Raw genomic sequence first — 13359 nt, forward strand, 5'->3', positions numbered from 1 at the left:
CCCAGCAAAGTTTTCCCACAGCCCCTGAAAACAATCAACCAATGAGAAAGTAGTCGCAGAGTTAGGGAGAACCACCTATACTAGACTGTGATTAATAATAATAATAATAATAATAATAATAATAATAATAATAATAGGCTTATTACAGATGCTGTGAAATCAACAAGTTCTGCGGCCCAGCATCAACCTCCTGATGAAATCCAGCTCTCCAACCACGATTTCTAGAATTCCCAAGGCAATCAGGATTTCCTGGACCAAGTTCCTCCCGGCTGACCCGGACCACCCATCCACCTACCAGGGCAAGCCAGTCCAGGTGCAGATGGGCGGCCCTCGCAGGTGCAATTGTAGCCTCCCTCTGTGTTGGTGCAGCTGGCGTTCTGGCCACAGCTGTGCGCCCCCTGCTGGCACTCATCGATGTCTGCAGGAGGACATAAGTGAGAAGAGAAGAGGAATGCCCAAGAAGCGAGCATGGTTACGGAACCCGAGTCCAGCAGTCTAGAAGGGGCTTCTTCACTGTGTGGTGCCTCATGTTCCGGGGCCCTGTGCATTTTAGGGGTACTGTCATGAACGCTGGAAATGAAGACCACTGTGTTCATGGCTGCACACCTAGTCAGGGATTCTAGGCACCCCCGACAGGATTGCCGTCCCTCTTGGAAGGAAAGACTTGTCCAGGCCAGAGATCAGTGGAGCACGTCCAGCAATCAGCATGTCATATCCTAAAGCTCAGGCTTCATTTCTGCAGCTAGATGCTCATCTATTGGCGTAAATGGCACATCAAGTACAACACTTTCCTAAACACGAGTATAAAAATTAATAAGCCCTCCTTTAGCCCCGCTGCCAGCCTTTGCCCTACGGCTGCTACTGCTGCAGGTCCTGCCATGTCCAAATTATGAGGAGAGCTGCCCCTGCCGTATTCCAGCATCCCGTATCTGCCTCCAGGCCACTCCTTGCTCCCTAGGTCACACAGCAATGAGCTCACAGCTGTGCCACTTTGGGGACATGCCAGAGGCTTCTCTGTCACCTACAGCTGTGCTGCCCAGTACCGAGAGGCTTTTCCTGCGGGAGCGCTGGCTCTCTAAATGCATCCAGTCATCTAGTCCATACCATGCTGTCAGTTCAAAATACACACCAGAGTTTTAAGTCTTTGCATGCAAGTTAAAGTATAAGCATCTATAATACGGATTGCATAGTAAAATGTTAATATTTTAGATAGAGTAGAGCACATAAATATACTATTATCACCTACTTCCTTAATATATTTATATTAATTATAATATACAAATAATTATAGTATATAATCAACAACAATATAATTATGATGAATTATTATACTAATATTATTTATATTAATATAAATTATTATCACCTGCTTCCTTTTAATTTTCATAAAGTAGCAACTAGAAAGCTTAAGAAAGGGCTGATGCAGGGAAGCAAAAGCTCTAACAGCCGCCTCTCGGACTTCTGCTAATGGCAGGGACTGAAACTCTCCATATATTCATGACAACCCAGCCCCCAGTGGCCTGCATCTGAGACAGGGTTCATAAGAGGCCATCTGCGGTTAAACAACTATTGGACTGGTGTCTTTCACAGAGGGTGGAGCACCAGGATTTCTGCACACCACAGAGGAGAGACTGGGAGGCTGCAGCTTCCGGAAGCCAGAAATGGCTCATTCACCAGCACTGCACCAGCCAGCTCCTGCATGTGGGGGTGCGGCCTCCAGAGCCATGGGGAGGAAAGTTTCTGGGACCTAAGCCACCCTGTCTGCGTGCTGTGATGCTCCACGGCTCACACATACAAGCTGTACTGAGGACTAGTTCCCACTGGGACCTAGGCACCCTGTCTGCCTGCTGTGATGTTCCACGGCTCACACACACACAACCTGTACTGAGGACTAGTTCCCACTCCCCAGATACATGATTTGTTCACACCTGGACACTCCCCACCCCTTCACACTTCTGCTTAATTAATATTTATTCATTCTCCACAGTCCTTCCAAAATGTCACTCCCTTGGGGACATCTTGCCCGAGACCTCAAGCAAATATCCCTTCCGGTTCTCGGCTTCGTTGCGTCTCTGCTTCTCTTAGGCTGTGCATCTGTCTTTGTCTCTTATCAACGCTGAGTTTCTTTTAGATCATGGTCTATTGGCAAGCAGGACCCGGCTTCCTCATCTTGATATTCCTCACAGTTCCTGCTGCCTTTGTGCCTAATAGGGATGGAGGACTTTGAATTGCTATTCTTTTTTTTTTTTTGCTTTTTCAAGACAGGGTTTCTCTGTGTAGCTTTGCACTTTTCCTGGAACTCACTCTGTAGCCCTAGGCTGGCCTTGAACTCACAGAGATCCACCTGCCTCTGCCTCCCAAGTGCTGGGATTAAAGGCGTGAGCCACCACCGCCTGGCCCAAATTGCTATCCTAATGGGGACGGAGGACACCAACTTGCTATCCCGAATGGATCAAAGTAACCTCTGCTCTTCGTTTCCTATGGCTCTGACTTCTTTCTTTTTCTGGAAGCTCTGAGATTGAACCTCTGGCCTCACATGTACTCACATATGCTACACAAGTACTCTACTTCTGAGCCATGCCTCCGGCCCTCATGTTGACGTAAACAAAACCAACAAAATCAGAATTCCTGTGGTAATCTCAAGTTAGAAATCCTCTCTCAATTTGACAGAGCTCACTCTTCCCCAAAGCAGAAACATTCATGCACCGTTGAAACGCCTTCTTCCTTTTTAAACTTTATTTATTTATTTATTTATTTATTTATTTATTTATTTATTTATTTATTTATTATGTGGACATGTGGAGGTCAAAGGGCAGCTTGCAGTTGGCTCTCTTCCATCTTTACGTGGGTCCTGGGGATTGAACTCGGGCCATCGGGCTTGGCAGCAAGCACCTTTATCCACTGAGCCATCTGAGCAGCCCAACAACACTTTTCTCTATAGAATTATGTCCCAGGCATGACGTAAAGCCACGACCTGTTATGCTGGCTAAGTTTATGTCATCTTGACACAGGCATCTGAGAGGAGGGAATCCCAACTGAGAAAAGGCACTGGGATGTAGGCAAGCCTGTAGAGCGTTTTTTAAAATTAGTGATTGATGTGGGAGGGTGGATTGGTGTTCTGGGTTAAGAAAAGAGGCCGAGCAAGCCAGTTAATAGCACCCTGCATGGCTTCTGCATCAGCTCCTGCCTCCAGGTTCCTGCCTTGTTTGAGTTCCTGTCCTGACTTCCCTCAGTGATAGAAATGTAAACTGAAATAAATCCTTTCCTCCTCAATTGCTTTTGGTCATGGTGTTTTATCAAAACAATAATAACCCTAACTAAGACACGTACTTATCAAATACACACAGTGAGGTACAATGGTAGGAAACAAGCATGCCCATGGCTTCTATGGTCCTGAGCACCTCATGGAGCCAGGCCAGGCCAGGCCATGACACCCTTTGGCATATTTGATAGGAGGTAGATTAGTGGGAGTGGGAATCTAGAGTCTATAAAGTTTAAGTCTCTGAGAAAATATACCTTGTTTTCTCTTCAAAAGAAATGAAATATGAAGTCTGTTGACCCAAAATATCTGTGAGCCTGCTTAATTAGTGCAGTGACATTTTCCTGACTGACTGCCAAATATCTGCTTAAAAGTGTGTTTTCAGATGTCTGTGGACTGCACAGAACTGATCTGGTAACGTCTGGCTTAAGCCAACCGGCTCCACAAACGGATAGTCATGACCTTCACATGTGAGAGAAAACACCATCATTTGAGTTTCTTATCAGGGCATCTGCCCTTCACTGTTTGTTTTCAGAAGGGAAAGAGCCGGAGAGCCCTGGGAAAGGGCTAAGCCCTGCACTAGGTGAGGGTGGCCGAGGGCAGGCCTCCACTTGTGCGGTGATCCTGGCACCTGGGGCAGCAGAAGACATCCACAGAGTGCACTCCCAGCCCAGAGCCCCACCCAGTCCTTGGCAGAGGAGGGCGGGTGTGAAAGGGCTTTTCCCCACTCCGTACCACAGTGAAATGTCAGTGCTGGAAGCTCCTCGTCTACTGAGCAATCAGGAAACACCCTCCGCCCACCTTGGAGCCACCGTCCTTTCCGGTAGGCACACAGGGGCTCCCAACACACCCACAGCAGCTCTGCCACAACCCCCCACAGTCCCCTCGCTACACTCAGTAACAAGGGAGGGCTGCCCAGCTGCCCGCTGGTGGCTGACCACACGGAGCACTGATGAGTCTCCATCACTCAAAGCCCAGAGAAGGAACTTAAAGAGAAGGGGTAGACGACCTCCTCGGCAGCTTGGCTTGGGCAGTTGCAGCCAAGAGACTGTTTACTGAGACCTGAACTACATCTGTCTCAACAGGTCACGCAACTTCTCTTTTATTCCTGACATGTGTCTCTCTCCAGTTATAGCCTGCCTTCTCTTGGCCTACAGCAACCACAACGTTTGAGGAGCTTGCCCCTGCCCCTCCCTTGTCCAATGGCACCTGTGTGTCCTCACCAAGACAGCTGGTCCCATCTCCTTCGTAGCCTCCGGAGCACCGGCAGACATAACCGCCTTCGGTGTTGATGCACTCGGATGAGGCGGTGGGGCAGCTCGAGATGCCCAGCTCACATTCGTCTATATCTGTGGGGGAAATCCGGACATGGGAAATGTTCAGGCCAGCAACAGTTTTCAACCTGTGGGTCATGACCCCCACAGGGGTCACAGATCAGATATCCCACATATCAGATATTTACATTTCGATTCATAACAGCAGCAAAATTACAGTGATGAAGTAGCAATGGGATAGTTTTAGGGTTGGGGGTCACCACAACATGAGGAACTGTATTAAAGGGTCGCTGCAGCATTAGGAAGGCTGGGAACCACTGGTGTAGGCAATCCTGGAAATAAGTAACAAAAATACAAGACTAAGCCTTTGTACAGTCAACCACCTGACTGCTAACAGGTACTGTGAGTGAATAAAATGCAAACCCTACCTTTTAGATTTGAATTTCATTTCTCAATTAATTTTAATGAAGTTCTCACCTGTCCAAATAGCTAAAAATGTATAAGCAAATTACTTCCTGCCAAAGTTTCAGAGGACAAGGACTGACATTTTCTCAGGAATCACCAACTTACAATTTGAGGCTATCAATATAAAATTGAAATTCATCCGTCACAATCTATTTGCTTCACTGAAACATATAAACTAGGTTTCTTGGAGGAAAATGTTCTATTTTTGTGAATTTATAAGTTTGACTTGAGCTCAAATTCATGCTTCTCTTAGTGTCAACTTCATTTTTTTGCATCATTTTAATACAATATCAGTATAATATGAGGCAGTAGTATATGTAACTATGCTTATATGGCTCATTTCCTGTGCACATAATACTTTTTTTCCCTAACACTGAATAATTTATTTAAATCTACTGATTTCTTAAGTCCTTGAGGAGATTTTTAGTCAGTAAAATAAAAAAGAATGCTTCTGGCCATGATTTTTCAAATTTGTGTATTTGGCCGTTGCTCTTACCAGCACACAGGTTTCCATGCCCAGCAAATCCTTCCAAACACTGACACAGAGCAGTCTCTCCCTCTGAAACACAGCGAGCATGCCTGCCACATGCTTCAGGGCCGCAGTCGTCTTGATCTGCAAACGTGAAAACCCCATGCAATTATTTCCCATCTTCCGAGAAGAAAGTGGACCTCAACGTGCCGGACAGAACATCCCAGCATCTCCTTCCTGAAGTTCTTGTCCGGGCTAGCCTCCAAACAGAAAGAACTGGTTAGGTCTGTCCACCGTGTCTGTTTTGCTGGATTCCAAAGACACATCTCGCTGCTTCCGTGTGCTGCCTTTTTCGTGGGCTTGCTACTTTTGCTTTGCTTCGGTTTGCTGGCTGTGGTTTTGCTGCCGCTCTGGCTAGTAGCAAGTAGCCAAGACGGGCCCTGACGTGAGACCCGCCTGCCTCATTCTTCCACATGCTGAGCTAAATAAGCCTCAGTCTTAAAGAACCATTAGGTGTTCCGAGAGCTCTGCGCGGACTTGTTACAACTACTTTAAAGCATCTGCATATTTGAACTTAAACGTGCCTAAAATAGACTCCAATTATAAGAGGATTTCACCTAAAACCCCCCAACCACTGTGACATAAAAACGGCCCATCTATTCTCCCACAACACAGACTTGTATGTGGCAAAGAGACTGACTCACAGAAAGATTTATTATCAATTTACTAATATCACATTTCATATCTAATAGGATATATGTCTCAGTGAGTGCTTATTGTCAAGATTTATGCACCGACTTGTAAACCTGCTGGCACTTCTGCAGAGTCACGAACCATACAAGTCAAATGCTGTAAGGGATCATCTCATTTCATACTCCATTGACATGCAAATGCCCCGGGGACAGAGTTACATAGTCAAGCCACAGACGTGAGCAAGCTTTTCTTTGTTTCTTGCCTTTCTGCTTTAAGTACTCGTGCATATAATCATTCCCCAAATGCCACCTACCAGCTCCTTTTTTGAGCTGGAATATCTGCCATACCACACAGTCTATCAGCCTCCATCTATCTGGTCACTGGTAAGTTGGTTCACAGTGTACAGGAGAAATAAAAGGAAGTCTCCTGAGCTTGCTGGTAAATCAAAGGCTAAAAGTTCTAAGCTGGGTTTGGGTCCCATTGACTGCCCACACTGGGGTAATTCTGTTTTTGTCTTTCATATACTTAGCTACTTAACCAAGATCTCTCCTGTGTGAACACACACCTTTCCTGCTTGTTTGGTCACTCCCTGTCACTCACAGCTCAAGGTGGGGACATTCAAATACTGAGTTCCCAAGTCACAAGGCTGCTGAGAGCAGGAATGGACAGTACCCAAATCACAGCAAACTTACGAAACCACTGCAAAATCATCCCAAATTAGAATGCGATCCAGGACTCTTGCAAAGCTTGAGTCACTCTGCATGATGGAAAGCAACAGATAGGCGGTAGGAAGCATGGGCTACAGCCGGAGTTCCTTCTGCGACAGGCGAGCTGCAGACATGGCGGCAATGCTCACCTTCTTCTCTATAATACGAGCAGGGATTTCTGCAGGGGCTGCTGCTTTCCTTGTGTGTTGTAGAAATCCAAGGAAAAAAGTGACGGTTTAAAAAAGTTCTCTGCAAATTAAAACTGACTACACATATCCAAATACAGATGATAAAGAAGGGCAGAGTCAGGGCTGTAGACTTGGCTCAGTGGCTAACAGCACTTGCTGCTCTTCAGAGGACCACGGTTTGAGTTCCACATCCATATGGATATGCACAGACACCTGTAACTCCAGTCTCAGAGGATCTGATAGGACCAGGCACCCATGCGGTGCACAGACATAGACGCAGGAATACAGTCATACACATAAATAATTAAAACATTTTAACAATTACAAAGAAAGGCCTAGTGGTAGCTTAATAATTAGGATTGAGGGTAGAGCCCAGTGGTCCTAGGCTAAGCCTTGGGTTTGAGTACCAGCACTTAAAAAACAAAGCCCCAAGCACCAGAAGAAGCTCTGGGAACTAAACTATAAAAATAAAATTCACTCAGAGGCACCGAATGTGCACCCGGGTCTTACTGAGGGATAAAAATGCAGTTCTGCAGGATGCAAGCAAGGGCTCTGCTGTCTCGAGTTGTTTTTGAAGGCTAAGCGAACACAAAGACAAACACAGACTATCCCGGAAGTCCTCACAAGTCTCCGACTGCATCATCACTCCTGGGCCCCGAGCAGCCGCCAATGTACTCTCTGCCATGTATCTTCATCGGGCAGCCTCTCTCGTAAGCATGTTAGAATATGCTCTATGAGCACGGATGGATGCCTGCTGGGTCTGAAAGGGGGTCTCTAGCCCACTAATATTGATTGATAATGCTTTGATGAGACACCTTATTCTCACATTAAGCTGTGACCATACAGATTGAGAGTATTTAGCATAGCCTGGTATCCCCAGCACTTAGTACAGTGTATGACCAAAAAATAGCCAAATAAATATATTTCTAGTGTGACACATTTTTCTGGCACTTCCTATTTTAACGTGAATTGATTATTCAGTCATACTTACTTTTAAAAAAAAACTCAAATATTTACTCATGTGTGTTTACATATGTTCATGCTCATGTGTGTGCACCTGTAGGTGTGTGGAAGCCAGAAGTCGATGCTGGGTTCCTTCCTCAGTCATTTTCTACCTGATTTTTTTTTTTTTTTGAGTGAATGTCTCACTGTCCATGAACTTGCTATTCCAGCTGGCTGGCTAGCCAGTCCCGGGAATCTTCCTGTATCCACGTCCCCAGCACGAGGGTGACAAGTGCAGGCTATCACACATTTCCAAATGTGTGTTCGAATCCTAACCCAGGTCCTCATGTCTGTGGAGCAAGCACTTTACCAAATGAATCATCTCTCCAGTCCTACATAATCATACTTTTCAGAATCTTTAGTCAAGTCACCAATTAATACACCTCAGTCTCAGTTTTTACGTCTATAAAGTCACGGAACACAACATGAATCAAAAATTTAAAATATAATAAAAAACATAGTAAATATGAAAAGTTCATACCAATATTAATTATCACTGTTACTAAAAATATATGCATTTTATATCATATAGTCTTTTAAATCACACTGTTGGAGCCCGTGAACCCTGTACATCTACTCTTTAGACTACAAAAGTCAGAGAAAGACTTCCGTGAACGTCTTCTCATTGAGTTTTCAAGCATTTTGTTTTGTTTTGTTTTGATTTCGTTTGGGGGACAGGATTTTTCTGTGTAGCTCTAGCAGTCCTTTAACTTTCTCTATAGACCAGGCTGGCTTCGAACTCAGAGATCCACCTGCCTCTGCCACCCCAGTGCTGGGATTAGAAGTGTGCACCACCGTTGCCTGGGAGTTTTCAAACATTTTAAAAAGCTACAGACATCATGCTAATCCAAAATGTTCCTCAAGGGGCTAAGGAGATGGTTCAGTGGATAAAGTTAGGACCTCCAACATCCAGGTACACAGCAGGTGGGTGTGGTAGCCTCCCTAGAATCCCAGGATTTGGAAAATGGAGATGGGATTCTCTGGAACAAGCTGTGGGGTCAAGAGACCCTGTCTTAACATATAAAGTGGAAAGTGTGAAAGAAGACATCTGACATTAACTTCTATCCTCACATAAAATGTCCAAGCAAACATGCAAACAAACATACTACACACACACACACACACACACACACACACACACACACACGTAAAATAAAGGAGAAATATTTTTTCTTTCTTTCTCTCTTTCTTTCTTAATTAATTAATTAATTAATTAAATGTTTCAAAGTCAAAATGAGCCACACTGAGTGAAGGGCAGTGAGCTGGGGAGACAGGGTGGATTTTGTGGGGTGGCTACCCACCAACTCCACAGTTCCCCAGTTTTCTTGAGTGAGAGCAGCAGGAAACATTAGTTAGAAGGACTTAGAGTATGGAGATAAACAGACAGAAAATACAGAACAGCCTTGAGAGGGCCGGGAACCTATTCCAATGGGCCCCGACTGTCTCTGCCCCAGGGTATTTACAGAGACGCCAAGGGGTGGAACAAAAGACACCCCCCCCCCCAGCACAGCCAAGTGCAGACCATCTCAGACACCTGCACTCAGGCCCGTGGTCCAACCATCCTCTCTATGGAGACCTGCTGGTTAAAGCCACGAGGAACCTGAAAATTGGCTCCCAAAGAGTTTGCAGTATCTCTAGGGCTCATCTGAAAACTACTTGCCTTATGAGCAAACACAGAACATAATAGACTCAGGTTCCCTAAAGTTGTTACATACTGAACAAATCATTTGACATTCTGCTGATAAGTGTGCAGCATAAACAAGAAATTTTCTGTTTATGGAGTTTCAGCAGTAATTAAAGTAACCAATTAATATTGCTCATCAGTTGCTATCAACTTTTCACAATGGCTGGATAGAGCAAGTACTGTCCACAGGAGGGATGGATGGGGAAACACTTGAGGCTCTTCTATCCTAACTGTCACCTCTGTTTCCCATCACACTTTAAGCCTCAAGGCTCTCAACGTGTCCAGGTCAAGTCAAAGCCAACAGAGCTGCACATGCTTTTCAGAAGAGGAGGACCCGAGTCTGAGGTTGGGCTGCAGTAGACTTGGCCAATGTGGTTTTAGAGAGCAGGAGCAGGGAACTTCTCACCGGTAGGATGGAAGCTGTGAGAGCCAAAGCTGTCTGGGAGAACTCACCGTTCACACCTGACACCGTGATTTCAGCCACTAAGGTGTGTGGGGATTCTGTGCTGTTACCATCTGGTGCTTCAGCCTTAGCTGAGCTGCCCGACAAGGTGGCCTCTTTACCTAGCTCAGGGCGGTCACCTGTGGGACAAGAGGCTCGATTAGCTAAGCCTTTCCATTTCAAGGACAGCTTGATTTAATTGACATCGATAGCGACTCATTGGTTCAGAGTTCAGACTTGCTTTTTTAAGATTGAGGGAAATGGGCAGGCTCTTTCAGATAAAGAACAACATGCATATGCCAAACTCCTGAATACAATCAGCTCAGAATCACAGACCACAATAACGGGAAGTTGGGAGGGCATCTCTCCTCAACCAGCCACTTTTTTTTGGGGGGGGCAGCTGGTTTTTGGTTGTTCTATGGGGTTTCTCAGTGTAACGGTCCTGGCTGTCCTGGAACTTGCTCAGTAAACCAGGCTGGCCTCGAACTCAGAGATCTACCTGCTTCTGTCTCCTGAGTGCTGGGATTAAAGGCATATACCACCAACACCCGGCTCCCAAACCATCTTTTATATTAGATCCTTCCTTATAATAGCCTGATTTAACTGTATTTTTAAAGTTGATGTGCGTAAAAAGCCATAGAGATGGATTCCCCAAGGCAGCTTTGTTGTGCTAGACAGACCCTTGGTTCCCGCTGCGCAGGATCGGCAGCACGAGGGCTCCGTGCATCACAGTGGAAAGCTCCTCTCCCGCCATGTGCACACTACTACTGACTCAGCAAGGCAGTCGGGGGAAAGATGGTTGTGTAAGCAAAGGTGACACCCATGTTCACCAGGAGCCGAGGCCTCCACTCCTCGCTCTGTGCCCTCACAGTAAAAACAAGAATGTGAGACAGCAGGGATTGCTAATTTTTAGATCTCCCGGCCACTAACGCTGGAATTTTCCTACTCTAAATAACAAAATGAGTAAGACACATGAAAGACTTCTGCTCCCTGCTGAAGTTACGCCGGTTGCCAAGAGAAGCATACGAGTCATTTTTAAATGGTGAGCTGAAACCCTCCCTTTCTCCATTCAACATGATTAATCTGAAAGAATGATGGACAGGCAAACCATGGGTGTCCGCCAAGACCTTCCTCAAAAATGAATGAAGGGAGCCTGCCACTTCAAAAGAAACAGCTGGCAGCATCTGTTTCACATGTTGGGTTCCTCACTGCAGGTAAGTTTTAGGAAACTAGGGCCTGGGCAGTTCTGATGGGAGCCAAAGAACACTATTCCCCGCAAAGCTGTTAAACAGCACACCTTTCTATGGGCTGTGAAGCGACCCCACCCCACCCCAGCCTTTCCAACTTCATGCCTCTGAGAAGTCACATGCGCTTCACAGCCCTCAACCAAAACAGCACAGGAGTGGACATGAGGCCCAGCTGCTGTCTGTTCCGCTGGATAAAGACAGAAATGTAAAACGCTATCGTTTTTGTGTGTTGGAAGTATATGTAGTTATTTTATTATTTATTTATTTATTTAGTTAGTTAGTTAGTTAGTTAGTTTTTGTTTTTTGAGGCAGGGTTTCTCTGTGTAGCTTTGCGCCTTTCCTGGAACTCACTTGGCAGCCCAGACTGGCCTCGAACTCACAGAGATCCGCTTGGCTCTGACTCCTGAATGCTGGGATTAAAGGTATGCTCCACTACCGCCCGTCTGTACTTAGTTATTATTATAAAACATGCTATGCTGAGAAATATTAGGCTAATTATTAATGTCATTTGAATTGAGATTAAATGTTTCAATATCCTAAGAACTGATAAATGTAATCCACATATACAAATCCCCTTTCTTTTAAGAACATAAAGGAGTTCTGAATCTAAGAGGTATGAAACTATTATCCTAAGGCAACAAATTAATAGGGGGAAAACATCTGAAAACCCAATATCCAACTCCATTCCATGGACAGAGCAATCCATTCACTGTATCAACCCGCCACTTAACATATATTTATAACATGCACACCAAATAATTACGCACTTTTTTAAGAAGGCTTAATAAAATATAAATTATCTTTGGCACATTTTTGGGAGGAAAACACCAAAAGATGACTCCAGATATGCCTAGTTTGGGCATGCACCGAAGGCAGAAAGGTCATCCGTCATGCAGAGCTTACTCTCCCAGCCTCTCTCTCAGCTGTCGCTTGGAAAGACGTGGATCAGGAGCCTCCTCGGTATTTGCCTCCTACACTTGTTTGATACTGGTAAGTCATTTCCACAAAGGACTCAAGTTCTCCTATTAAGACCTAGCGTGTGGGAAGACTGCCTTTCACAACTCCTAGTATTAAGAACATAACATTTCTAAACAAACTGTCTCTAAACATCATCGTGATGAGGTGGTACAATGTGGACATTTAGTTCTAAGCCTCAGCACACCCCATTACAAGTAGGGGAGAATGGAAGCTTAGAGCCTTCACAATTAGAAGTCAATCTAACTTAGTCTATAATGAGGATCAAAACTCACTGGGGAATGGGTGAGGAAACCCAAGCACACCCAGCACTCCTGAAGACATGGGAGCACTCAATAATACAACACATCAGACCCACCCAAAGCAGAAGCAGGGGTGTCCCACTGCAGGGAGCCCAGGGGAGACAATTCAGCTGCACAGTGTGCCAGCATCTAATTACCCTTCTGAGCACGGCACATTTTCCCATCCTGGGCTTTCAGAAAACCTTCTCGACACAAGCAGTGAGCAGTCCCCAAGCTCTCTTGGCAAATGTGTTCACAGCCACCGTTCTTGTGTAAGCAGGGATCTGCACCTAGCAGAGAAGACAGAGAATGTGCGGCTGGGTCTGGAGAAGTCAAGGATGGAGCTGATGCAAGTCAAAGACATCTCTGGGTGAGAACTCGGCCATTCGCAACTGAAGGTGTGCCTAGAACTCTCTCACAGGAGATCCTACAAGGAGGCCCTGATTCTAAGACATCTCAGAATGTTACCTTTTAAGTTTTGTTGACCATAGCTAGTAGTTTAGTTTGTAAGGCTCCTTAGTCAGGCATGATTCCTATTTCCTGACCCGTGATCTAGTCAGACTCAGAGATCTTCAGGAGGAGGAGGAGAAGCTGCAGAGAGCTGAGTGACTGACTCCTCCTTGGCTTGCTACTGGCTGCTGCTCACTACCTGGCATGTGGGGTGAGGGGTGCC

The 13359-nt window shown here is 45.5% G+C and overlaps 1 protein-coding gene across 1 annotated transcript in view; it reads right to left on the reverse strand.

Moving 5' to 3' along the window:
• Nucleotides 1–13359, reverse strand: part of Egf (epidermal growth factor) — a 76381-nt gene that overhangs the window by 12940 nt on the left and 50082 nt on the right. The window contains exons 16-20 of the mRNA XM_028856666.2: nucleotides 12845–12976; nucleotides 10195–10323; nucleotides 5495–5611; nucleotides 4483–4608; nucleotides 296–418 (exon numbers count right to left, since the gene is read on the reverse strand). Coding sequence (XP_028712499.1) covers nucleotides 296–418; nucleotides 4483–4608; nucleotides 5495–5611; nucleotides 10195–10323; nucleotides 12845–12976 — 627 coding nt within the window. The remainder of the gene's footprint in view (nucleotides 1–295; nucleotides 419–4482; nucleotides 4609–5494; nucleotides 5612–10194; nucleotides 10324–12844; nucleotides 12977–13359) is intronic.

The sequence above is a fragment of the Peromyscus leucopus genome, chromosome 6 (assembly GCF_004664715.2).
Source record: "Peromyscus leucopus breed LL Stock chromosome 6, UCI_PerLeu_2.1, whole genome shotgun sequence".
Classification (NCBI taxonomy): Eukaryota; Metazoa; Chordata; class Mammalia; order Rodentia; family Cricetidae; genus Peromyscus; species Peromyscus leucopus.